Source organism: Natrix helvetica (genome assembly GCF_964273705.1).
Source record: "Natrix helvetica genome assembly, chromosome: 2".
NCBI lineage: Eukaryota > Metazoa > Chordata > Lepidosauria > Squamata > Natricidae > Natrix > Natrix helvetica.
The window spans coordinates 232664935-232692581 of NC_138552.1; the positions used below are offsets into that span (position 1 = coordinate 232664935).

A 27647-nucleotide genomic window follows, 5' to 3' on the forward strand; every position below is an offset into this window, starting at 1 on the left:
AATATAGTACTTTGTTTTGAAAACTAATTATAGATTGTATTCCTTAAAAATGTATTTGAAGATATTCTTAATAATCTTAATAGTCTTAATAAGAGTATGAAATTGCTTCACAAAAATAAAAATTGGAGAAGAACTCTGTTGCATAGAATACAGAATAATAGTTATAACATTTTTAAGCTCAAATAGGAAAAGGAATGAAGAGAGAAGCGATATAATCACTTTAATGTAGTCTATACATATGGGTATATAATTTATATTCATCAATCATTGACTAAAGTGCTTTTAAAACAAAGTTTTGACAGCTTTTTATTCTATTATTGTTCATGTTTTCAAGAAAGAAACAACTTTTGGAATTGTTCTACTCTTATTTATGAATAATTGGGAAGTCTCATTTGCCTAATTAATGCTGATTCTCTACAAATAGACATTATGTATTACACGTTTCAATAATATTTTGAAAAGCTTTTCTCATTTTTGGAATTTCCCATTGCTCCTTGATTTTCATTTCCCCAACATTTTCTTTGACCTTGAGTAATTTGTTAATGTTAGTAGCCTATGTAGTTCCTTTCTCTTGGCGACATTAATGTGGCACCTTTTTATATCATTCTGTATTTCATATTAAACTGTTATGCATACTTTTCTTTTACTTAAATTAAAACTTTACATAGTGACAACATATTCTTAGACTTCACACCCCCAGTCTATTTTTGATATGATTAGTAAGTATTGATTATAGCAATTATACTTTTGTTGTGCAATTCTGGAACCTTCCCTCTGATAATATCTCGTATCCATCAGAACTCAATTGTTGATCCATGTTTTGCCAACATTATGGTTACCTTCAAAAAGGGAAATTGACTGTGACCTAGTCAAATGTAGATTACAATTCAGTATTTAGGACCATAAAAGTCTACATAGGGAACAAAACTTTCATCTACAAAGAGTTCCCAAAGGATCTCTCTGTACTGGTTCACAGGGTAACAGGATGGCAGGTTAAGACTTGGCATTAATAAGCCAGATTAGTTCACATTAGGGCAGACACTTATAACTCCTTGCAACCACACTGATGTGTTCAGAATTGCCACTAACTACTCAAACAATATGCAATTACTGTTGCAAAACAACTCTGAAAACATTAACCCAGCATGTGTCTGCAATAAAGTAGGGGAAGATAATGATAGGAATTAGTAAATGGCTTAAAATTAAAAACCATTGTACTAATAGTGTTATGTCAGTCTATTGTGAACGTGTGTACTTCTAAACCAGTGATGTATGTCTTGCATCACACAAAGGCTATATTTCTTCCACCCCGCACATGCTGTACACATGTACACACACTCATATCCATTCATTGAACAAGCTGCAATGCTTTTCTTAACAATTTAACTCAATGTTTGTTTAGCAGTTTTCATTAAGCATTGATGTTCTCTCATATATTTATACTTTCTAACTTATCAATTGACTAATTCTATTATATGTAGCTTGAGATTCTTGCAATTCTGCTATAAAAATATTGTTAATCAAATCTAATTATCTTAAATACCATTTATAAAATAGAAATCATTAAGTTGAAGCATGTATTTAGTTCAGTGTCTCAGACTTTTATTTCATTCTCTGTTTTTATAAAATTGTAGCTTCCTGATTTTATGAAGTTCTTGCTATTGTTATTTTTTATTCCTATCTTGTAACCTATGCAATATTTTACAAAGTAGGTTTGCTCACCAACCCAGCAGAGATGCAGACAGGAACTGCGGTTCAAATTGTGATTTGCATGCCTTATATGACACACTGTACAGAATAACTTGTTGCTAGAATATCATTGCTATAGCCAGCAGAGTTGAAGGAACTAAACAGAAGTTTCCTGAATTTTGTCCTAGTGGAAAATGCTTTGAATGTTTCTACTTTGTAAGGAGGAGGAGTGTAGCTATAAGTATCTAATTCCTCAATGATTGTTCCGATTCACCACCCTTTGGAAATCAGGGTCATGCAGGGAAACATGAATGGAATGATTGGTCATGCAGATAATGCTCTGGCTTAACAACTGGCTTGTCCAGTGATCATTCAAACTTTTGACAGTGCTGAAAAAGAAGCTTTGCACATATGACTGTTGCAACATCCCTACAGTTATGTGATCACCATTTGTATGCTTCACAATCAATTTCTGACAATAGAGAAGCTTGCAATAAAATTGCGAGTTGTGGTCACATGATATTTCGGTTAACAACCACAGGCGATTTATGTAACAACTATGACAGTGTAAGATTATAAATCCATCATGTGATTTGCAGATAATGACTGTGATACTTAGTGGAATTGCTAGTCCCAACTTGGTTGTTAAGCGTGGACTACTACCTTATGAAGGTTTTATGCTAATGGAAGGAAGGAAGGAAGGAAGGTTTGAGAACAAAGTACTCACACACTTCTGTAGTTCTAAAAGTCTAAAATGAGACAAATCAGCACAGCATGTAAGGTGAATAGTCAGATTTCTTATAACAAGTACTAAAACCTGGCCTATTAATTATAACTTGTAGCAGAAGATTGTGTAGAATTTCAATATTAAAGCAGTTTGAATAGGCTATAAAACAATTAGTTTTACATCAGATTAATATCAGTTAAATATAATTGTTTAATTAATTAAAGATACACTTTTCATTAGGATAGCTACTGAGCTTTTCTTTTACCAGTTTCCATAATACTTTAACTCCAGAAAATCAGTAAGCCGGGCAGAGCAAAATGCCATTGTCTATTTCTGCATTTTGAATGTTGGGAACTCGGCAGCTGAAATAGTCTCCCTTCGTCTGTGGTCTCTCATATTAGTGTCAATTTTATGGACTCTTAATAGGAGGACAGTCAGACTTAGATGCATTCCTACATGGGCAAAACTGCATTTTCCACAACTATAGAAACCACAACTTTCTATTGTGATGACAAAATCCAAACAATCAGGATACTGTGATAGTTCAATTTGAGATACTGAAATCTGTGTGAGAAAAAGTTAATAAAAATCCCAATGCTCTTTCTTCCAATATTTTTGCATCCAATCTTCCCAATCAAAAGGAGTGAAAAATTATTTATCCCACTTTGATAATTTTTGTTCCATTCTTTATTTATAATAGGTTAGTGCAATATATCAGCAAACACAAGAGATAGAAAGAAAAAATTAAGTAGAAAAAGGCTATGAGGGACTGTTAAGCTTTGAACTATAACATGATTGTGATACAGATCTTATTCATTAACCAATTATTCTACTTAAGAGACTTATTTAAAATAAGAATATTAAAACTTCACTAAAATAACATACAGTGTTCTTTACTAGTTCCAGTTCTTCATAGGGAATCTCAGGTTTTTATATACTGTGTGCTTCCATTTTTTATCAATGCTTTTTGCCAAAAATGTGAACGAGGGATACAAAACATTTTGACTGCCAAATATTCTTATCCTAAAATCCCACTTTGAGAATTTAAAGTAACAGTGAAGTAAAATGTGTATTTTTAAAAGATTCAATTCAGGTTCAGAGCAAATCCCAGTGTTTGTTTCAAAAGTTGGAGCAAAGCCATCCTTTCAAATAGCACCAGTTTGACTAATCCAACTGTTTAAAGTGCAGTGATTGGAGTGTTGCTTTTTGGCCTCTGATTGGTTTGATTTTTTAAAAAATGTTTTATTTTAGCCAGTGTAACAGTGGGAATCATATATGCCCTACAATAATACAATACAATAATACAATAGTAGAGTTGGAAGGGACCTTGGAGGTCTTCTAGTCCAACCCCCTGCCTAGGCAGGAAACCCTATACCATCTCAGGCAAATGGCTATCCAACATCTTCTTAAAGACTTCCAGTGTTGGGGCATTCACAACTTCTGGAGGCAAGCTGTTTCACTGATTAATTGTTCTAACTGTCAGGAAATTTCTCCTCAGTTCTAAGTTGCTTTTCTCCTTGATTAGTTTCCACCCATTGCTTCTTGTTCTACCCTCAGGTGCCTTGGAGAATAGTTTGACTCCCTCTTCTTTGTGGCAACCCATGAGATATTGGAACACTGCTATCATGTCTCCCCTAGTCCTTCTTTCTCTTAAGCTAAACGTACCCAGTTCCTGCAACCGTTCTTCATACGTTTTAGTCTCCAGTCCCCTAATCATCTTTGTTGCTCTTCTCTGCACTCTTTCTAGAGTCTCCACATCTTTTTTACATCGTGGCGACCAGAACTGAATGCAGTATTCCAAGTGTGGCCTCACCAAGGCATTATAAAGCGGCATCAACACTTCACGTGATCTTGATTCTATCCCTCTGTTGATGCAGCCTAGAACTGTGTTGGCTTTTTTGGCAGCTACTGCACATTGCACCCTAGTACTAATCATTTGGAGTGAATTGGGGGGTGATTCAGAAGTAGAGTGTTGAATACACCAAGTAGAAGACAGCTTATAGATGTACGTTTGGCAATCTACTTGCTAAGAAATTTCTTTAAAATAGTAGTAGTAGTAGTAGTAGTAGTAGTAGTAGTAGTAGTAGTAAAATGTTAATTTAAAAGATCACATATTTGATAGTTATTTAGATATTGTGCTGGTTTTTTAAATCTATGAGGCGTGTTGTGTGTGTAGATTACTATGTTTCATATACAAAGCTAATGTTGTTGAGCTGGCATAAATCTAACAGAGAGTAGTGTTTGAATATTGCTTGCATGTTCCTCTGTCTTACTAATGCTGAGCAGGATGAATTTCCATGCTGATATGGGATTTATAAGTCCTGTATGCCCTCTGAGTCATCTGTGGGCAGTTGAGCTTCAGGAGTGCCTTTAGAAATGCCAAAACTGAAGATTCAGTATTGCTTTGGGTTTGGAAATGTTCCTATCTTATAGTGCACTATTCTTTTATTTTATTAAACTTCTCATTACTTTCTCTATAGGTACAAGATTGTTGCTTTTGCCCTGTGAGCTTTGCAAAATGTGGTTTTCTCTTGTAATGTGTCATAAATTTCCATTATTAATGCAACAGTTAGAGGTAGTACCACTGTATCATAAGACAGTCATACCTGTAACAAAGAATTGAATTTCTGTATTGCTTTTTTTGCTTGTTGGTTTGTATATCTCCCATTGCTAAAACATTATAATTGATAAGCTTTCGGTGACTGATGAGATTATTTTCTCTTTAAGTTAATATGGTGAACGAAGGTTTGTTTGGATTCCTTTAAGGAACTGAATATTGAAGTTGTCAAGGAAAACATTTATTTTAATGGATAAAGGTCAGAAGGGTTGAAAGAAATTCATCTCCTTCTACCTAAGAATGATTTTTTTAGTTAGTCAAGTGTTCTGACCCCCTCCCCCTCGTCCCACACCAACACACTCCGAGGCAAAGATACTTTACGGAATTTATTAACAGACAGACAGGTCCTTGGCAGCAAACCGGCACAGACAAGCCTGGGCAGCAATCCAACACAGATAAGCCTTGGCAGCAATCCAGCCTGCCACGCTCTCAATACTGTTCTCCAACATTAGTTAATGTGTTGACTTCTGCAAAAGGGGCGTGTGCACAAGCAGTCCTTTTATAGTCTGGAGAGGAGCCTAATTACCACCAGCCGAGTGCAATTACCTCCTGTAACTGCGCAACTGTTCCTTACGCCTATTAGCTCTCCAGTGCCAGGCATCCAGGAACCACTCACTGCTGATGTCCGGATCACACTCCCTTGTTTCCTCCCCACTGGTCCAAGGCTCAGGCGCCTCCTGGTGGCCAACCAGCCTCTCTGTGCCCTGCTCGGAGTCAGAACCCTGTCCAGGGTCCTCCACATCCTCCATAGCAGACTCATAGGGACCCTTGCTGTCGGAGCCTGGTGGCTCCTGCTGGGCCACAACAGTCAAGAATCTATCAGTGGGAATTTAAGCTGTGTTACTGGGTATAGTTACATGTCCTCAGAAGTTATTCAGTAGGAGAGAAAAAAAGAGAGAAATTGGCAATTATGTCTCATTCATGTTATATTATGAATTCATATTATCCTACTAAGCAGCATTCAGATAAGTGCTATTGCTATTGGTAATTGCATAGCAATAGCACTTAGACTTGATACAGAGTCAGCCTATTGCCTCCAACAATCTGGGTCCTCATTTTACCAACCTTGAAAAGATGGAAGGTTTAAGCTGTCAGGATCAAACTGAAATAGTACATTCTAACCACCAGAGCACTGTGGCTCATATCTTAAATATCTTTTGTAGTTTAGATATGAATCACACAAATATGTCTGCATATTTAAATCACTTTAGATTCTTTATAATTATATTGTTCCAGTTTAATTTTTCTGCATGGCAAATATTACAGGCTTCTATATTGACATTTAAGTTGTTACTCTTTATTGATATTTAACCTAGTTATTCTGCTACCGGGTATAGTAACTCTCATATGTCCTCTGCTCCTATATTGGCATTTAACTCTGCTTCCGGGTATTATACCTCTCCTATGTCCTCAGATTTTATGGTGAAACAAGTGATTCAGTAAAAGATAATAGGGTTACTGTTATATTATAGCAATTCTACATCAGAGTTATTCCCAATTTGATCATTTTTAGTAATTTAATCCTTAATTGAGTAATAAATATAACATTGGTATATCAATATGACCATAATCTAGTAATGGTCAATTATTATAAGAAAAGCTTATTTTCCCCTAAATGATACTTAAATGCATGATCATAAAATGATACACTTTTTATAAAACAGATGCAATAAGTTTTGGAAGGCTATTTTAATAAAGAGATAGTGTGCCAACATAATGGTTGCTAATTGCAATATTGCATGAAGAAGTAAAAATAAAATTTAAATATCAGAAAATTTAGAAAATAAAGGTTAAAGGAATTAAATGATAAGGAACTTAAATACACAAGACAAGAATTAGATTTTGTGTCTGGGGAACAGAAGAATTCCATGTATGCTCTTGCTATAGCATATTTATTAAATAATGAAAACAAGACTATCCGCCTGAACAAGATTGAAGTACTTTACCAGCTGGTGTCAAATTGTCATCCTGTAGAATTAAAAATCATTGTTGATTTTTAAACCCCACCCCCAGCTGACAGATGCAAACAGCTTCAAATAATTGGGAAGCATCATCTAGAGCAATGGATCTTTGGACTAAGACATTGATTCTCAGATCAGCAAGTCCTGCCAGGCTCTAGGGCAACTGCATACTAGAATTCTCAGTCAACATAGTCTTAGTATCTCCATAAAGTTGAAAGCCTACTGAACTGTGATTGTTCATTCCCTCCTATATGGATGTGAGTTCTAGACACTGTACCAGCAACATATCAAACAACTGGAGAAATTTCACATGCATACTCTGTGTTGCATCCATCCTACCCGGAGATCTTGAAACATGTGAAGTCTATTACCATTGAGTCCTTGATTATCAGAGGCCAGATATGGAGTGTGGGACAAATCACTAGAATGCATGACCACCATATAACTCAACAGTTGCTCTATGATGTACTAGAGCAGCGATGGCGGACCTTTTTTGGCTCGCGTGCCATAAGTGGAGGGAGTGCAGGGGGTTGTGTGCGGGCGTGCCATACCCATAATGCAATGCACTCCCCCGCCAGTGCGCATGCGTGCACTACAGGTGCTCCCCCTATTTTTTGCAAGCTTTTTTTGCTCTCCCTAGGCTCCAGAGGCTTTATAGGAGCCTGGGGAGGGCGAAAACAGCCTCCCCCACTCCCGGAAGCCCTCCAGAGGCTTGAGGGACCTTTAGGGTGCTTCCCTGAAGCCTCCAGAGCAGTCAAAACAAACCTCGGAGCAAACCGAAAGTCACTTCCGGTTTGCTCGGAGGGTTGTTTTGAGCGCTCCGAAGGCTTGAGGGACCTTCAGGACACTTCCCCGAAGCCTCTGGAGCAGTCAAAATGACCCTCTGAACAAACCGGAAGTCCATTCCCAAACTTCCGGTTTGCCCATAGGGCCGGTTTTTTGCGCTCCTATAAAGGCTCTGGAGCCTGGGGAGGGTTAAAAATGGCTTTAAAAAAGGGTAAACTCAGCTGGCCAGCGTGCGCATGCCATAGGTTCGCCATCACTGTACTAGAGACTGTGAAGAGATCTTAAAGTCATTCACACAACCACGTCAAAGATGTTGTGAAGGAAACCTGTGACATCCAGCAAAGGGAATTAAAAGCTGTAATTATCCTTTGAAGCCTCTACTGGGTTTGAAGTTAGTCATCATCAAAAACTGATAGAAAATATTGAGTGGCATCACAGAATAACACCAGCAGTTATTAAAATGGGAGTAATTGTGCTAGACACTGCACTTCCGGACTGTGTTTGCAGAGCCATCTCTGTGTCCATAGATGAAGTGTACATTTCTTCTTTCAATCTGAAGGACTACCTATATATAAATTGAATACAGGGACGAAAAACTATTGAATACAGGGAGGAAAAACTTGTGTTCTCTAGATTGTAACAGCCCTACCCAAGCAATATCATTTCTGCTATTAAGAATGTTTAGGGTAAAACATATAGTAATTCTGATTTAATAGAACACTTTTTATTTCGTATCCAATTTTTTAATACTGAGTTAAAGGTTTCTGAGGATTTAATAAATCAAAGCATTTATAATAAAAAGCCAATAACCCATCAGGTCCAGATACCTTTTCTGTTTTAATCTTCTTAATAGCTTCACAAGCATCCTTTATTGTTATGGGCCCATTCATAATCTATTTCTATTTCCCTGTAGTCTTCATTCAATTTTGTTTCTTATATATTCTTATATACTGTTTTCTCTAAGCAAATGCCTCACCCTTTATATAAATTGGAATAATATTGATGAAATACTTCTTTGCATAGCCACATTATCTGTTATTACAGTACTTGCCCTTGTCTCTTCTTTTTAAATTTACTATTATGTTGTATAAAGTAACCTCTCTTGAAAGCTTTGCTTCCACCCAAATTATTCTTATATCTCTACCTTTATTAAGATTATTTTCAAAAAATCTATTTCTTTTTAAACTTTTCCACTACTGCTTCTTTCTGTAATGACATTTCATTTTACCACTCTGTGAAAAAACTGGGTTTTCATTTAAAAACCAAATTCTCTTTGGTAATGTCTCTACTTTATGAACCTTAGTTGAATTCATAGAAAAAGAACTGTCTTTCAGAAAAATTAGAATACTCTCTTGAATTGCCACTGCATCAACAAATTCTAAATTGTCTATAAAACTAAAATAAAACCCTTTTGGTAATTCACCTTATGTAATTTTAATATTTTTCTCAGAAGTTCAGACTACTTGTGAAGAGATCACTCCATTCCATTTGCCTGAGTCTCTTCCAAATTATTTCTTGCTTAAGGATTGTCTCATTTTTCTTTGCTTATGTAATGGTTTTTGCCTGTTCCCCTTAAGGCCCTCTCTTTGCTTTCTACAAACACTTATTTGCTTTCACTATATTTCATTTGTAGCATTTTTACTTTATTTGTTAATAAAACATCAGGTAAATGAGTTCTTATAATTTTAAAACAAGCATAAAAAAGATAATTTACAGGTGCATAAAGATTTTCCTAGGTACACAAAAGATTGAAAATAATCAGCAACTCAAACAAGCATCTGAGCTAACATAAAATGAAGGATATTAAAATATTACTTGAGGTAAAAAAAAAACCTGCATTGGATCATTAGTCAGCAATTTATATCCTTTGATGCAACTCATCTAAACACATTTTCCTGTAATGTGGTATCTTCCAAATGTGCTGACTGACATTTGGGACTGGCATATTCAACTTATCGGAAGCATATGCTGTTGGGAAAAGATTGCTTAAAGATAGCGGTAACTGTACAGTATGTAATGGTCCAGTGCAAATCCAGACTGTTCAACATATGGAACCAATGAAATTTATCAGCAACACATCAGCTTATATCTGAGCTTTTATTATTTTTTATTTACTCAGAAGAGTTCAACAGCAACTAGCATTTGGATTAATAATTGGATTTCAAACATCAAATAAAAGTCAGAAGTGGAAATGTTTCTGATATATTCTGGCCACGACAATTCTACAGTAACAGCAGCTATTGCTTTGTACATCTGTTGGTTCTGCAGTAATGTAATTTGTTCCCTTTCAGTTTGCATATTCATTTTACAAATGTTATGGATTATAAATACAGCCTTAATTCATTTCAAAGTCAAGAAGATAGCATTCATAGTAAATAAGTGTTTCTTTGAATTAAACATGCACCTGGGTTTATAAATGAATTTGGATGATATATCTGATACATTTTTACTACCACAGCTGGATTGTATTTATTGTCATTTATTTGTTCCAGTAGACAGTTAATGCAGTGTTCATTCTCAAGAAGTCCACTGATGCTAATTCTGTAATCATATTGGACATATTAATTGTGTAAATATCATTTTTAAATGTTAAACTTCTAAATTGCATTCTAACTCATGAAAGCGCCTCTTTTCTTGCTGACCCACTCGGTGGTATACTGTTTACAGTGGGTAACTTCCTTATCGGTTATCTAAGAAATGATATAGCACAAATGTTATATTGCTACCATGAATCCTTGATTTATTTCTTGAAGAAAAAAATCTACACATTCTTTAAATTCTTGCAATACCCTATCTAACAAGAGTTCTTATCAGATGTAATACTCCCTTCTGTTAAGATCTAGAAGAAGTTTTGATTGCCTATAGCTGCTATTGGGGTAAAATATAGCAACAATGTATGTTCAATTCAGGAATAGTATCAAAGCCGTGACTGAAATTTATCAGAACAAGATTGAAATGATTCTTCAGAATATGCAATTTCCCCACTTCTGTTTATTTGTTTGCTTTTCCCTGCTTTTATAAACCTTTTACAAATTGGATTTAATCAGGATTTTGGTCTGATCATAAAACATCACATACCCTGTTTGCATAAAAATAAGACTTTCCCAGATAATAAGCCCAATCGGGCTTTTGAGCGCGTGTGCTAAAATAAGCCCTCCCCCAAAGCCCTCCTCGAAATTATTGCAACACAGCGGCAGCCATGAAATGACCACGCTTGCCACCTCCTGTACCTCAAAAATAATAAGACCTCTCCGAAAATAAGGCCAAGCACTTATTTCAGGGGTCAAAAGAAAATAAGACCCTATCTTATTTTCAGGGAAACATGGTAGTTCATAACAGCTAAGTGTAGGTTGCTACAAGATTTCACAGGATCAGTTTAGAGTATCCCAGGATATCATGCATACTAAACCATGGCTAGGCATTATATCGCATTTACTGAGACAATCTATTTTTATGCTTGCCCTGATTTTCTGTTGTCACGTCACTTGCCTGCCTACTCTACTAACAGTAGAAAAATCAGAATAAATTTAACACATAAAGGAATATCAATAGTGTTTTTCTCTGTTGCTTGAAGAAACCATGTACTATTAGAAGAGTATAAGTACATTCTAAAGCCAAAAGTGGTGGCAACATTGAGAAGATAAGAAAAAAATATTTATGGGTAATAATACCCATAAATGTTATCCATTATTGCAGATGTACGTGGAGACTGATTCACCATGCGACCAAGCCTATTGCTTATATGGTCAGTTGGGCCAATTTATATCTATCTAATAACTTGCGAATAATGTAATGTTAAATACATGATTTAACATCTACAGTCACCAAATGATGATTTCTCATAGTTCCTATTCTTGGCTTCAATTTGCAAGGCTAGCTGAACAGTACTGAACTATCCAGTCTACTGATTAGTAATTTTCATGTAATAAATGAGGAAGCACCTTTTAACTATAGCTAGGATAATAGTAAAAAAAAAAAAAAAGAGGTTATCTTTTGGCTTTACTAAACTTGCAAAAGTGAACTTATGCTGGCAACCAGAAATTTCCAATTAGAAAAAGTAGTTTGAAAGGGATATTCAATAAAAAATAAAGAAAAATACAAAGTCAACCATTATAAAACCAGTGTATAAGAAGAAAAACAAACAATGGAATACTGATATTTACATTATATAGCAATAACTTTACCAACATATAATTAACACTTAAAGCAAATTTACTTTAAAACTAACCTAAATTCTATATTTAATTTTAAACCTTTTATTCATTTGAATTATATAAAGGTTACCAAATTTCCAGCAAGAGAGCACTTTGGCATTTAAAGGAAATGAGGAGAGATTAAAAAGAAAATGCATGTTTATCTATGCCACACAGGCATGCATTAAACAAACTGCAATTGCTTACTGACTTTCTGCATTTTATTAAACAGTCTTTCACCAGTAATATCAACATTTCAATATTCATAGCCAGTAGCAATGGGAGGAAGGCATATTTTCTTTGTATATTATTAGCCATATTTACTTATCATAGGAATGGATTGGTTAGAAAGGTGAAGCAGGAAGAAATCCGAACTTGTTGAATTGCACATGTCCATGGAGAGGGAGTATCATCTCACTAGATTGAGCAATATCTCCTTGAGGAAGAGCCAAGGACTACATGGACTACATGGCCTTCTTTCTAGAACAAATTACATATTTTGAGTATCCTCTGATACTTCATATCCCAACAAGAAGTGTCCAAGAAATTAAAGGAATGTGATGCTTCATTTCTTTGGATTTGTCTGTATTTGCATTTCTCTCTAGCACTTCTGGGCTTCATTCTACCTACTAACATGATGTCTTATTATACTATAACTGAAGATGTTACTAAAGTGCTTTTCAACCCAAATGCTTTCTTAAGGAGAGAGCATTTTAAAGGTCATCAGATAATTATAAGGGACTCTTATGTAAATGCATAAGTGCCACTTATAATCTCATTTGACTAAGGAAGTTTTGCATTGAATAAAACTTCACAACATTGCAAGCCTTCCTGTTTGTTTTTCTATTGACTCATTCTCTATGCATTTCTTCTTTCCTTTTTTCTCCCAGGTGTGCCAATGCTGTTTGTAATCCTCTGGGGAATTGTCAAGTACCTTTATGAAGATGAGGGGTTGGTTCAGTTCTGATTCTTAACTAATTTATGTGAAGGTTGTGTTTTGTGGAAGGGGGTGAAGTTGCACATTTTTCTTGGTTATAATTGCTTTGGCAATGGCTATTGTATTGACATCTTGTGCATTTGCTCCACTTGTCACTTGATTAGTGTAAAAGCTTCTCATTACATTTTATTCAAACAAATAAGCACAAGCTTTTGCTGTTCAGCAACTTCTGCATGCCTAAATATACATCTGGCTGGAAAAGTACACTGTTTTATGTATTCTGCCCTTTATCATGACTCATCATCACACTTGGACAGCCTGTCTTTAAACTTGTATTTCTAGAGGCAGTCAATATGCCTGGCTTATTTAATAAAACTTTCCAATTATGACATTAATCTCTGTAACGGGAAAAATGCACATTTTGAGGATCAAGAGTTGTGATTTTGTTGAAGCGACACTAATCAGAGATCAAACACTACTGATAGTCTAGTCTAGTCTATAGTCTAGTTACTTTTTCTGCAGAAAAGAGAAAACAACATTATCTGATTGTAAGTGGAAATCAGGTTGAGCCACGAGGATTGGGCTATCCATAGCTTCTGGTCATTGATTCTGGTTTCAGGAAAGTCTATTGCACATATGACTTATTAGTGAGTTTCCAATGGATTTATGCTTTTGGTGAAACAATTATATAGCACCTTTCAGCCCTCATAAAAACCTCATGCAGGTAGTCCTTATTTACAGCCATTTCTAAGTGACTGTTCAAAATTACAAAGGAACTGAAAAAGTGACTTATGACCATTGCAACATCTCCATGGTCATGTGATCAAAATTTGGATGCTTGGCAACTGGTTCCTATTTATGTCTGTTGCAGTGTCCTGGGATCATGTGATTACCTTTTACAACCTTCTGACAAGCAAAAACGATGGGGAAGCCAGATTTACTTTACCACCACGTTACTAACTTAACAACTACAGTGATTCATTTAACAATTATGTCGCTTAACCACAGAAATGTTGGCCTCAAATTGTGGTTGTAAGTTGAGGACTCCCTGTAGTTCACAACAACACAAATCTGATGAATAAAACTACCATTTAAAAAGCATCCTTACTGGTGGCTGTTTTTTTAAAAAAATACCTGGTTAAATCCATTAAACCCTAATGAAAAAAATAGCATTAACTTTCTGTCCTCCCACCCACCAAAACTCTCCAGAGATTCAGATAGATTGCTTTCAGCTTCACCTTTCGTAGTTACACTCTCTCATACATATTTGTATGTACTGCTTTGATTTGTATGCTGCAAAATCCACATACTGTACACTCACAATGGTTTATATACAGTACATCAACCATTCAAGTATAGGCTACCATGCTTCATTTTCCCCATGATGATAAATCTCCAGTGACAAGTCTAATGCAAAGGGAGGCCCTTTGCAGGATATTCTTCCAGTAACCTGGTTCTAAATTTATCAGTGCTATCTCGACAATGAATTGGCTTTATTTGAATTGGAAATATTTATTTAACATATGGCAGGCTTTGGAAATAAATATAAAGCCAGTGGATATGAAATAGATGGGGAGTAATAATGATTCCAAAAGTGGACACTAAAGCATTGTCACTACTGCATTTTGTTCCAAGTTTATTTTTATTCTCCAGTTTGTTTATTGACCATCACTGCTTCTGCCTTGTCTAGATTAAATCTCAATTCTCATAGCCTCTGATCAATTCATTCCTGCACTCATACTAGTGAATTGTCACCATGGAAACTGAACTTGTAAACCTTTAATCTAATTCTGTAGCGTCTTTAGTCTGATAAAGCATGTTTACTCACATCTCTAGTAATAAGCCGTGCTTCATGTGGATTGCCAAAAGCTTCAACAGCAGATTATTATTGTTGTAAAGTATTGTCCTGCAGAATAGGTGCTAGTCTCAACAAGGACTGATTTTCTTTTTTCTTTCATTTGACTTAGTAAAACTTATTTATAAAAAATATACAATGCTTTTTTAGCTGTGGGTATTCATTTGATGAAGCAAACGATGCTATATATGTGCACACAAGAAATATATTTTTGTGCCCTTGCTTTATCATTTCCACCTAGAATGAATTTGGTGGAAAATTTAGGATGAGTATGTTTGAATACGTATTATATTTTTCACTTATTTAGCTGTCATTTACTCACCAGTTATAAATGATTTTAATACACCTGTTCAGTGACAAATTTGATCGGACATAAAATTGATGATAAGGCACCACCTGAACTTATGCATTGTCCGTGGCAGCAAATAAACAGATCAGCATCAATGAATGTCCAATTAGTTAGGTTACCTAAAGCTTTTATTGCAAACACAAGAGTAATAGTAAATGGTAATATTAAAGGTAGACTGATAAAACAAACTCCTTATATATCTTCAATTGATTTGAATCCTAGAGATAACAGATGTATCCCAAAGTTAGTTTTGACATAGTCCAGTTCTAGAAGCATGTTCTCTATAGAAGTTCACCCTTGGCATTGATTTAGAGAATATATACAATAACATTCCTGTTTTTATTCAGCAATATCAACTTGATATACCAGAACAATAGAAATAGTTGTTCCTGCAAACTTATTTCACACATGATGAGAACCTTGAATGAATCTAGAGTGCAACAGACTCTATACCTTATTATTCACTTAGTTGGAGCCCACTGGAAATGATTATGGTGAAGCGAAAACTGTACTCTTATTCTGGTCATCTTTCACCATTGTGTATTTATTCATTTTATAGAACAGTGTGTAGGAAGAAATTCCTACTATTGTGTTTTGACACTGGGCAATTGATATATATCAGCTTGGGTATTGTTTACCTCCCTTTTGTGCTTGATGCTTTAATCGTTCTCTCTAATCAAAAGTTCCCTTCTTGGGCCAGCATTTCTATGCAATGTAGCTGAAAAAGAATGCAATGATTTTAGCAGTATTGTTGTGATCTGCTAATATGCATATTCTCATCTGATGTCTGATGGATTTGCAGGAAAGTTTATAAAAGCACAGTGTACAGTGCTATGCCTGCAAAAACTGAAATATTTTGGAGCGTAGGGAGCAATATAGAAATCGCATAACATGTAATTCCAAACTCTCTTATGTTTATGCATTAGCACAACTACATGCTCTGGACACTAAGGGACAAGTCAGCATCCATACAGAAGTTTCACTTACTACTACACTTTACTAGATCCATCAAAAGGTTAATCTTAACCCATTTAAAAATATTTCTGTAGAAGACATTGGTGCACTTTTTATTTTACTGTGTGAATTTTTTTCTCTATATTGCAGTAGCATGGTATAGACAAATATGCATTCAGAAATGCATACATTAGTAAAATTATATAAATTATATATATAATTGCATATAATTTATAATTACAATTATATACATTATAATGTATAGAATTATTTATAAATTTATATAAATTATACATGCACACACAAACTTACATTTGCAAAACTGAAAAAATGGAAGATTATATTTGAGGATATAATTATGAAAATATAGATTTCTTCTGGACAGTTTAAAATAAAAAAGTTATGAAGGAATAGATGGCAATAAACTTTCTATTGTGTAAACTTATTTTAAAAAATATATAATCCAGTTTTAGTCGTCATTATGTAAAAAAGATGTTGAGACTCCAGAAAGAGTGCCGAGAAGAGCAAAAAAGATGATTGGGGGACTGGAAGCTAAAACATAAAGAACGGTAGCTGGAATTGGATATGTCTAATTTAATGAAAAGAAGGACTAGGGAGACATGATACCGGTAGAAGTATTCCAATATGTCAGTTGCTGCCATAAAGAAGAAAGAGACAAGCTATTCTCCAAAGCACCCGAGGGTAGAACAGGAAGCAATGGATGGAAACTAAACAGGAGAGCAGTGATCTAGAACTAAGGAGAATTTTCCTAACAGAACAATTAATTAGTGGAACACCTTTTCTCTGGAAGTTGGGAATGCTACAACACTGGAGGTTTTTAAGAAAAGATTGAACAACAATTGGTATAGGGTTTCCTGCCTGAAAAGGGGGTTGCACTAGAAGATCGCCAAGGTCCATTACAACTCTGTCATTCTATTCTATTTGTATTTTTAAGGTGTGTTTTTATGGGAGTTCAAATGTCATGAATAGTTTACCTTATTTCTACCACAATATCCAGGGGAAGCAGTTAAGAGAGAAATACTGATTCAAATAGTCATAATAAGTTCTATGATCAAGTTGATCTCATAGATTTAAGTTCTCTTGCTATGTGTCTAACCTGAATCTTACCCAGTGTATTACATAATCCAGTTATAGCTGTTCTTTCCATAATTAGTTGGCGATTTTCAGAACAAAATTTCAGAAACTTTTTTTCTAATAGCACGTTGCATAGCTGTGAATATTACTTGAGTCTCAGCATTTTCCTACAGGAGTGTTGTGCAAATATTCACTGTACGATTTGCAAACTTTGAATTAAGTTTGTATGTTTTTCGTATGTATATTCTTATTCTGATTTTAGGGGTGTTTAGAAGAATATATAAAAATAAATTAAATATAAATACTTTAAAACACCGCTGTCTTCCATAGATTTATTCATTTGTGCATCATTAAGTTCAATAAAACTTTATCCCATATAAGCGTAGATAAAGTGATTGCCTAAAAGCCTTCAAACTATGTCCATTGGAGTGAGCATTGTGGTGTGTCCTTCCCCTAGTCTGCTAGAACAGTTTAGTATTTAATATTACTACCATTGTGTTCGGGTATTGTAAATTGTCAGTATAACAGTGAGAATATTGATTATTACAATTGTTTTGATGCCTTTTTGCGTTCTGTACTAAATTAGTGACATTGAATATGTCTTTGAATTAAGTTTGACTGTAGTAGTTGCTGAAAGGGGCAGTATAGACAAACACGAAAGGGGTAAAAAGCAATTCTTCTAAAGGATGATTTGAGGCTGATTCAAATGTGAAATAGTCTTGTTGCATCTGTTGCTCTGTGCATAAATGATGAACTTACAAGTTTCATTTAAAAATCTTCGTGAAATCCAGCACTTTCAACTGTCTGAGTAAGCTGTACAGAAAATACAGTTTTATTATTACTATTATTAATGCAAGATTTGTGTGTGTGTCATATATTATTTTCAGGTATTTCTAACATTTCTTCTCTAAAACCAGATTACAGTAATTTTTCAGTTTTCTAGGCACCCAGAACATTTACAAGCACAGCAGATTTTTGCCAGTCTAAAGATGTATTTGAAGTGTTTATTATGTTCAATTGCTTGCCTTTTATGATAATTTTTTTAAAAAGGACTTACAATTTCTGTTAAACACATTATCAAAACATTAGAACTCATGGAGTATGGTTGGTTACCTAAATCTTACAAAGATATTTGTAACATTGTAAAATATACTTGTGGCTTTTCTCTCTGTAAAAGGCAACATTTTGTCCCTTACTCTAAAACTTCTCAATATCCCCTAGTGGGATAGGTGATGTAAAGAGGTATATTAAGCATGAAACAAGCACTAGTCAAAAGAGTTTAAGTCATCCGGAGCCCTAATAAGCTTTCAGCCAACAGCCCAGTGATAGACCGAGTATTGAATGCAGAAATACAGATTTGTACTGCAGCATAATTTGCTGTTTGTGGTGAATGACAATTTTGAGTAAATGGCTAAGCAGTTACTTGTCACTCACTAATGGACTTTTTTGTTTGGTTTGTCTTAGTGAAAAAAATGCTTCACGGTGCCAATATCACTTCAGATCCAGTTACAATAGTGTTTTGCTATTGTGTGTGTCTGTTTTGAGGGTGAGGGTGTTATTTCTAAAAATGAAAGCATTTTTCTCCATCTTACTTTCAGGATATTTTTTAAAAACTTCAGATTCATGTCTGTAGAATTAAACTAGGAGTGCTTTGTGAATTAATGCACAGTGAGATAGCAGCATCCATTTCTACCTTTTCTATACCTATCATCTTCAAAGGTACATGTAAATGGTACATGAGCAAAATGTTGTACAGGCAAGCATTTGCCATATATATTGAGAATCTCAAGATTGACTTGGTATTTTCTTCAGCAATATGTCTCTGTCCAGCTCCTATCTTTAAAAGTATCAGATTGCTGGAACTATATGTGGTCCATGTAAATTTTAGGACTTCTTTAGTTCCCACATAATTATGTTCAATTACTGGGTTTTATAAAGAATAAGATAATTGAAGTAGGGGGGGAGTTGAAATAGGAGGGAAAAAGTCACCCACTTTTATAGGGAGCAATTTAACCCTCAATCACAAAATTGTAAACATTATACCTCTTTGCTATACAGGTGAAATTCGAAAAATTAGAATATCGTGCAAAAGTTCATTTATTTCAGTAATGCAACTTAAAAAGTGAAACTAATATATGAGATAAGACTCATTACATGCAAAGCAAGATAGTTCAAACCGTGATTTGTCATAATTGTGATGAATATGGTTTACAGGTCATGAAAACCCCAAATCCACAATCTCAGAAAATTAGAATATTACATGCAATCAATAAAAAAGGAATGTACATGGAACAATATCGGACCTCTGAAAAGTATAAGCATGCATATGTGCTCAGTACTTAGTTTGGGCCCCTTTTGCAGCAATTACTGCCTCAATGCAGCGTGGCATGGAAGCTATCAGCCTGTGACACTGCTGAGGTGTTATGGAAGACCAGGATGCTTCAATAGCGGCTTTCAGCTCTTCTGCATTGTTCGGTCTCATGTCTCTCATCTTTCTCTTGGCAATGCCCCATAAATTCTCTAAGGGGGTTCAGGTCAGGCGAGCTTGCTCGCCAATCAAGCACAGTAATCCCATGGTCATAGAACCAGGTTTTGGTGCTTTTGGCAGTGTGGGTAGGTACCTGCTGGAAAATGAAGTCAGCATCCCCATAAAGCTCATCTGCAGAAGGAAGCATGAAGTGCTCCAAAATCTCCTGGTAGACCCTGGACTTAATGAAGCACAGTGGACCAACACCAGCAAGTGACATGGCTCCCCAAATCAACACAGACTGTGGAAACTTCACACTGGACTTCAAGCATCTTGCAGTGTGTGCCTCTCCATTCTTCCTCCATACTCTGGGTCCTTGGTTTCCAAATGTTGCTCTCATCAGAAAAGAGGACTTTGGACCACTGAGCAACAAACCAGGTCTGTTTTTCTTTAGCCCAGGTAAGAAGCTTCTGACGTTGTTTGTTGTTCAGGAGCGGCTTGACAAGAGGAATACAACATTTGAAGCTGTGTATAGGATCTGTCTGTGTGTGGAGGCTCTTGATGCACTGACTCCAGCCTCAGTCCACTCCTTGTGAAAATCCCCAACACTTTTGAATGGCCTTTTCCTGACAATCTTCTCCAGACTGCGGTCATCCCTGCTGCTTGTGCACCTTTTTCTTCCACACTTTTCACTTCCACATAACTTTCTATTAATGTGCTTTGATACAGCCCTCTGGGAACATCCAACTTCTTTTGCAATTACCTTTTGAGGCTTTCCCTCCTTATGGAGGGTGTCAATAGTGGTTTTCTGCACAACTGTCAGGTCAGCAGTCTTTCTCATGATTGTGATTCCTACTGAACCAGATTGAGAGACCATTTAAAGGCTCAGGAACCTTTTGCAGGTGTTATGGCTTAATTAGCTGCTTAGAGTGGGACACTTTGAGCCTAGAATATTGCACCTTTTCACAATATTCTAATTTTCTGAGATTGTGGATTTGGGGTTTTCATGAGTTGTAAGCCATAATCATCACAATTGTGACAAATCACGGCTTGAACTATCTTGCTTTGCATGTAATGAGTCTATCATATATTTCACCTTTTAAGTTGCATTACTGAAATAAATGAACTTTTGCACGATATTCTAATTTTTTGAGTTTCATTTGTAAATGGTAATTGGATATGTTTGAATAAAGTTCCATTCCTTCATGATAATTTAATCAATAGATTATAAACACTTTTCTCAAAGCATGTTGGCTTTGAAGTGATTTGAAAGATAGACTGGAAGGAATTGTTGAAGGAGGGAAAATGCCCAAAGAAGTAGCTGTTGAAAATATAGCTTTGCAGGGATGTGTGTGTGTGCACACGCTCAGATTGTTTGAACAGGCTTTCATTGAAAGTCTGGACAAACCAGGCAGTGTCTTGTCAGCTACAAGAACAAAATTTTCTGCAAATCAAAACACATTTTTTTTCATTATCAATCAAAATCCTTGATTGGTTTGGTATAGTAGTTTGATATGTGGACTTATTGGCAATCAGTGTGACCTTTTATTTTGAGGATGGAAATGTGACTATCTATTGTGCCTTATAATTTGTTTTCTGATTTCTAATGAAATAACTTTTATTAACTAATATCTAACCGAGAGAGCTTGAGCGCATCCATTTTTGCACTTCGATCTAGATTAACTGAAACTGTTTCTAAGATTCATCTGTGCTATGCATCGGCATTAAGTAGCAACTATTATGCTTTTCTATGTATGGAACAGAAATATGGGATAATTAGATTATTATCTCCATGTGCTGATCCTTGTCCCATTTTTTTATTATTGCAGCTGTTGGAACAAGAATCTGAACATGAACTATTGGCTGATCATCAGGCTACCTATTATGGTTGCTATTGGGGTAAGTGTTTGGAAATTCTTGCAATAGTAACATGGGTTATGAATAGTGAGTGGAAATGGATAATAAAAATGCTGGCAGTGTAGCTGTCCTTTCACTAATGAAATAATCTTGTAGGAGTTCCATTGTTTTCTGTCACCTAACATTCAATGCATAAATGATGCATGAGAGTTTTTTAACCAGTCTATCTGTAAAAACGAATTTGGAAATTGCCTTTTTCTGTGTTCCAATAAATAAGTAATTGAATGTCCATCAGCTTCATAGTCTTACTTGTGGCTAACCCCCTCTTTCTTAACAAGCCAGGCTTTTCTTGTTTGTTTGTTTGTTTGTTTTATTGGATTTACCTGCCGTCCTTCTCCCAAAGGACTCAGGGCGGCGTACAGCATTAAAAAACACATATTACAAAAGTTAAAAGGAAATTAGAAATAATCCAAAAAACAAACCCCATTAATATAACACTAACATTTAAAAAATTAGATAAAATTAAAGTTAACAGGCGAGGCCAGCTTGCTGGAAAAGCCAACTTTTTAGGGCGCGTCGGAAAACCAGAGGTCAGGGATTATGCGAAACTCCGTGGTCAGCTCATTCCAGAGGAAAGGCGCTCCCACAGAGAAGGCTCTCCCCCTGGGGGTCGCTAGCCGACACTGTTTGGCTGACGGCACCCTGAGGAGGCAACTCTGTGGGATCGCACTGGACGGTGGGAGGCTACTGGTGGCAGTAAGTGGTCTCACAGGTACCCTGGGCCTAAGCCATGGAGCACTTTAAAGGTCATAATTAGTACCTTGAATCGCACCTGGAAAACAACGGCAACCAATGCAGGCCGCCTAAAAGGGGTGTAACATGGGAGCACCTAGGTCCCCCCATGATAACCCGCGCGGCCACATTCTGGACCAGCTGAAGCCTCCGGGTGCTCTTCAAGGGCAGCCCCATGTAGAGAGCGTTGCAGTAGTCCAGGCGAGAAAGGACGAGGGCATGAGTGACTGTGCATAGAGCATCCCGATCCAGGAAGGGGCACAACTGACATACCAGGTGAACCTGGTAAAAGGCCCCCCTGGTCACGGCCATCAGGTGATCTTCGAAACTAAGCCATGTGTCCAGGACGACTCCCAGATTGCGGGCCCTCTCTGAGGGGGCTAAAATTTCTCTCCCTATCATCAAAGATGGAACAAGATGCACAAATCGGGATGACGGAAACCACAGCCACTCAGTCTTGGTGTGCATACTGTGCTAGGCAGAAAAGCTGTTGGCAATAATCCCTAATAGCCTATCTTAATTTTATGATAATAATAAACTATACATAAAATGTGTAAGAATTAAACCATTAAAACAATTAAGGCATCAATTAAAATATCAATTTATACTTGGCATGTGTGTCTAAAATTTCATTTGAAATATGTCAACTAGAATATATAATGATCCATTCCTTCGTGATATTTCATATGATGAGCATAATTTTGGAGTGAGTTGTCTGGCAACATAATCTTAAAATGAATATTATTATTATAGAGATAACAGAGATATGCTGCTCAGTTCTGGTTTGTAATTCATTTTTGTTTTATTCAGGTGAACTTCCTGATCTTTATCAGGGTGATTTGCATTATAATTTCTAAGCTGCAAGCCAATCTATTGCGCAAAAGTGACATAAAATGCAGGTGAGATCATTTGTCAGCAAAAATACTATCAACTTCCCCCCCCCCCCCCAGCAAAATGCTTAAGGTAATTGATCATAATGAAAAATGCTTATGACAACTGAGAAAGATGTAGATTACATCTAATAAGAGGAAACAAAATTACAGGGCCATTTATCGGTAACAATTCAAGTATAGATAAACGTTGAATGCTGGCAGAAAGTATAGTACATGTGTCAAATTTCTTGTTCTTTTTGTAAGGAGAGAGAATTCAACTTGGTATAGTTTTTTATTGAAATCTGTTTTAGGAGTGTTTTGAAGTATACGCAGCTTGTTAAAGAGTCTTCCCAATAAATCATTTACTTTGAAGATTTACCTGTCACTCCCATGTTAAGCTGTGGGGTTCTTTTTTATGTGGCTTACAAGTTATTTATTGTTCTGATTTATCAGGCATTTTAAAGTAGTAGTTTTGGTATTGTCTGGGGTAGAAGTGTACCGATAGGTCTGTATCAACATTTATATTTAATATTAATTTTTAATGTTGCTTGGCATAGTGGCATACTGTACATAAATATATGTCAGCAATAAGTACCATTTCAGCAAATATGATACATCCACAAATACCCATTTCCAGTATAAGTTTAACCAAACATTCCTTAAATTCTCTAGCTAGACACATAATTTTTTAAAGTACAATTTTACTAAGTCAGTCATATTTTATCAATGAAGTATATTTTTGTAACTGGAATACCTTATGGGGAAATCAGTCCTATCCTCTAGGTCAAAATATTTTCCCTGTGCACATATTGGGGTTCCTCTTTTTGAGAGAAGGGGAGTGATATAGTTCAGTAATGCAAATTATTAGGGGCTATCACTTAATATCTGCTGCAAATTTTGATGCATAATTTACCAAGGTTTTCCTCTGGCGCTTGGAAGAACACAGTAACCATAAATTATTTTGTGCTAATTGTATTGTTACTTGAGCTAATTCAACATGTTGCCTTTAAGTTTTGAAGCCCTGCAAGCTAGACCTCCTCATTTCCCCAGCAGAAGTTTAGACCCTAGAGATAAGAGAGCGATTTGCTTTGTCGTATAGTTTTCTCGACAAGAGTGGTTGAATTTGTTTTAGATGAACCTTTTGCTTCTGTTTGTTAACCTGTTTGACATCTTCCCAGATTGGCCAAATCTACTCTGACTCTGATCCCACTTCTGGGTACACATGAGATCATCTTTGCTTTTGTTACTGATGAGCACGCCAAGGGGATGCTGCGGTTTGTGAAGCTTTTTTTTGAACTCTCCTCCTCTTCTTTTCAGGTAGGACCTGCGTTCTCTATTCAGTTTGAAATTTTATAATCAGGATTTCAGGATTTTTCTTTTTTGAAAGTCTGTTTCCAGTGGTGTCAGCTCCAGTCTGCACTAGGATTGTTATGCTCCAGAAACTGAGAGGATGAATGTCACCACTTTGGTTAGAAGGAAGGATTTATACTCCGTGCTGACATCTGGTCATTTCCATTCTTTTATTAGAGGGTTGTTAAGGTCACCTGGGGGTTTATCTGTGTCATCAGGGTCACCAGAGCAGTGCAAATTGGTGTGGAGAATCCACACCAATTTACACTGCTCAGGTGACCCTGAAGACACAGATAAACCCTCCAGGTGTCCTTAAGGTCCCTCTAAAAGAATGCAAATGACCAGCTGTCTGCAAGGAGTAATAAATCTTTCCATTCCCCACCATTCAGTCAAAGCTGAAGAAGCTTCTTGGATGAGAAGCAAAATGTCTTCAAAGAAAAGCCAGAAAGTTCAGTTGCCTCTTGAAAAAAGCATCTTTGGGACAACCATGACCTGGATGACTGAGAATCTCTGTAGACATCTAGATTATTCACTCATCAGATGAGAAATCACAATTTCTTTTTTCATTAGATTAACAAGAAAGGTTTCCTTTAATTTCATTGCAGGCATCTTTTACCCAGCCATTAGGTTTGTCAACGGTGCAGTATTTTGAGTGCTCATCAGAACTAAAGAATAGGAAATAACAAAAAAAAATCTGCCAGGTCATTTCATCATTTTTGCAGCTGACTCAGCAAATACAGGATATACAAGCTGGTCTCAGAGTTGCTGGTTGGAGCTGAACAAAGGAATCCATCAATTTTACATGATATCTCAAATAGTATGATGAGTAAACATGAATTAAAATGTGTCCTGCAATCTCAGTTGGAGATACTTCCTTAATATGGCATACCCGGATACATCATCCCCCTTGGCCAGATTGCTTCCTTGTGATACAGAATACAGAAGTGATCACCTGGTATCCTACTTCTGCCTTTATTCTGCTGCTGTTATATATAGAAAGAATTGAGGGTAGACTGTCTTCCAGGACTCTCCATGTTAAGATTTCACAGGATTCTTTCCAATGGCTCTGGAAAAGACTGTGGTTTTTATACAGCTATATAAATTCTTGTTTCTGCTCTCTCTCTGATTTGCTTTTTATCTAATGTATCTAGTTTAAGAGTTAAGAATTAAATGCTTTGAGGTTTCTAATGATACACATCAAGCTATATTTTTCTGACTGAACTGAATGATCTGAATAGGCACAGGGTCTACATAGAAGTGTGCTGGCTGCAAGCTAATCTGAAAATTACCCACATAATTTTCCAGCTTGCACTATTTGCAGAGTATTTGTAGAGGGTCATCAGGTTAATGAATTGCAATCCCAGCCTGTCTGGTTGGGGAAGACTATATTATCAACACACTGTTCCTAATTCTGGAAAACTCCTTGTAGTGAATGTACATCTGATTTAACCTGTTAGAGTTGCTGTTTTTACATTGAACCAGTCTCTGTCTGATTATCAGTTGTCTTCCTTTTTATCACTTTATTTCCAAAGGGCAATGAAGCAAGTTGCTAATAAAATGAATTAAACTGATATTCTGTAGGAGCTTTTCTTCCTGGTCTTGAGTCAGCAAGGCACTATTCAGTCAAATGAAATCTTCCATTGAACTACTTTCTCATGCTGCAGGAAATAATATTAGATATAGTCTGTTTCCTTATTAGCTTTGCTAATGATGCTTAATTCAAGGATGTGTGGTTTTTCTAACTGCTATTTTGTTATCTTTGCTTTTCAGGGGCTTTTGGTGGCAATTCTCTACTGTTTTAACAATACGGAGGTAAGAGGCATTAAAAGGTGCTTAGTATTAGTATTCCACAATACTAATGTTTAATTACTTCTATCAATAACACATTTAAAAGAAAATGAAATCATATTTATTTACCAAATGCTGGCTATTTTGGCTCCAAATCATTTAAAGCCTTTATTTTAAAAAGGACTTTAAAAAAGGACTTGAATCTTTAAAATGGCAAACTAAATTTGACATCTGGTGAGTTTTACCTTTTTGGATTTAAGAAATTTTAAACAGAGGCTTAAGTCCCTTGAGGAGCTCTCGGTGATGTCCAAAGTACAATTAGTAATAAGCCAAAAAGAAAGAAGGGCATTTTGATTTAAGAAAGTTTTAAATGGATTGGGAGGGCTTTATTTATTTAGAAAAGAGAATTTGTTTATCCAGAAAAGAGAATGCCATGATAAATTCTTACATCAATTTCCATAATGACTACCTTTTGCCTGAGCTCAAAACCTAAGCAGAATCAGGCCTGGTTAATACTTAGATGGGAGATTGCTATCTAATTACCTACTAGACAAGAGACAAATCATTTTTGTACTTTTTCCAAGAAAACTGTTTGGAAATGTTCATGTACTTACCAGAATGCAAGTTCAATTTGAAGATATGCTGGCTACAATTCATTCAGTACCAAACGCTACTGAAATTCACACAGAAGCAACCAAATCATATTTTATAACTGCTATTCAATGGATACCTAACAAGACTCATTCATAAAAACTGAGATAGGATTTTGTCCCACGATCCTGTCTGATGCATATGATTACAAATTTATTATTATTCATTTATTCTATACAAGAATTACTGTATAAAAGTATAGTTGTAAAGAATAAATGTATATGTAATGCATTACAATTTGGGGCTTTCATTGAGACCTCTATATGGCAGAAAATATGCACATCCAACACTTTCAAATATATGGAGTTTTCCATTAATTTCAATGCTAGAAGGACAGAAAACAAAATAAAAAAGGAATTTGTCATATTGTTATAAATTATAAAATAGATAATGCTGGAATAACTAGCAGTGCTTCACATCCTCTTTAAAATCGTTGTACTCATCACACAAAAAGTATCTATTAAATCATGTAGCTTTTATCATACATCATTCAATAGATAGCCTTCTTCATTTAATATGGTTCTATTTCTAAAAACAAGTGAATTTCATTGAACATTGAGCACAATAATAGGTTCTGCATAACTTAGAGAACAGTGAATTACCACAAATGAAGTAATCATAATTTTGGGATGTTTGACATCATTTGCTGCCCAATCTACTGTTCATGATAGAGTGAATCTTGAAAAGCTATGGAACAGATGTTAAAG

General features: G+C 35.8%; 1 protein-coding gene across 3 annotated transcripts in view; it reads left to right on the forward strand.

The window, feature by feature from the left end:
* The window catches only part of GLP1R (glucagon like peptide 1 receptor), a 124200-nt gene that overhangs the window by 88708 nt on the left and 7845 nt on the right, over positions 1-27647 (forward strand). For 2 of the 3 annotated variants that reach the window (XM_081940841.1, XM_081940842.1), the window contains exons 10-14: positions 12864-12924; positions 21460-21529; positions 23090-23178; positions 24330-24468; positions 26272-26313. In XM_081940841.1, the coding sequence (XP_081796967.1) occupies positions 12864-12924; positions 21460-21529; positions 23090-23178; positions 24330-24468; positions 26272-26313 (401 nt within the window). Of the gene's footprint in view, positions 1-12863; positions 12925-21459; positions 21530-23089; positions 23179-24329; positions 24469-26271; positions 26314-26873; positions 26986-27647 lie in introns of those variants that run through there. The other variant, XM_081940843.1, reaches the window with a different exon arrangement.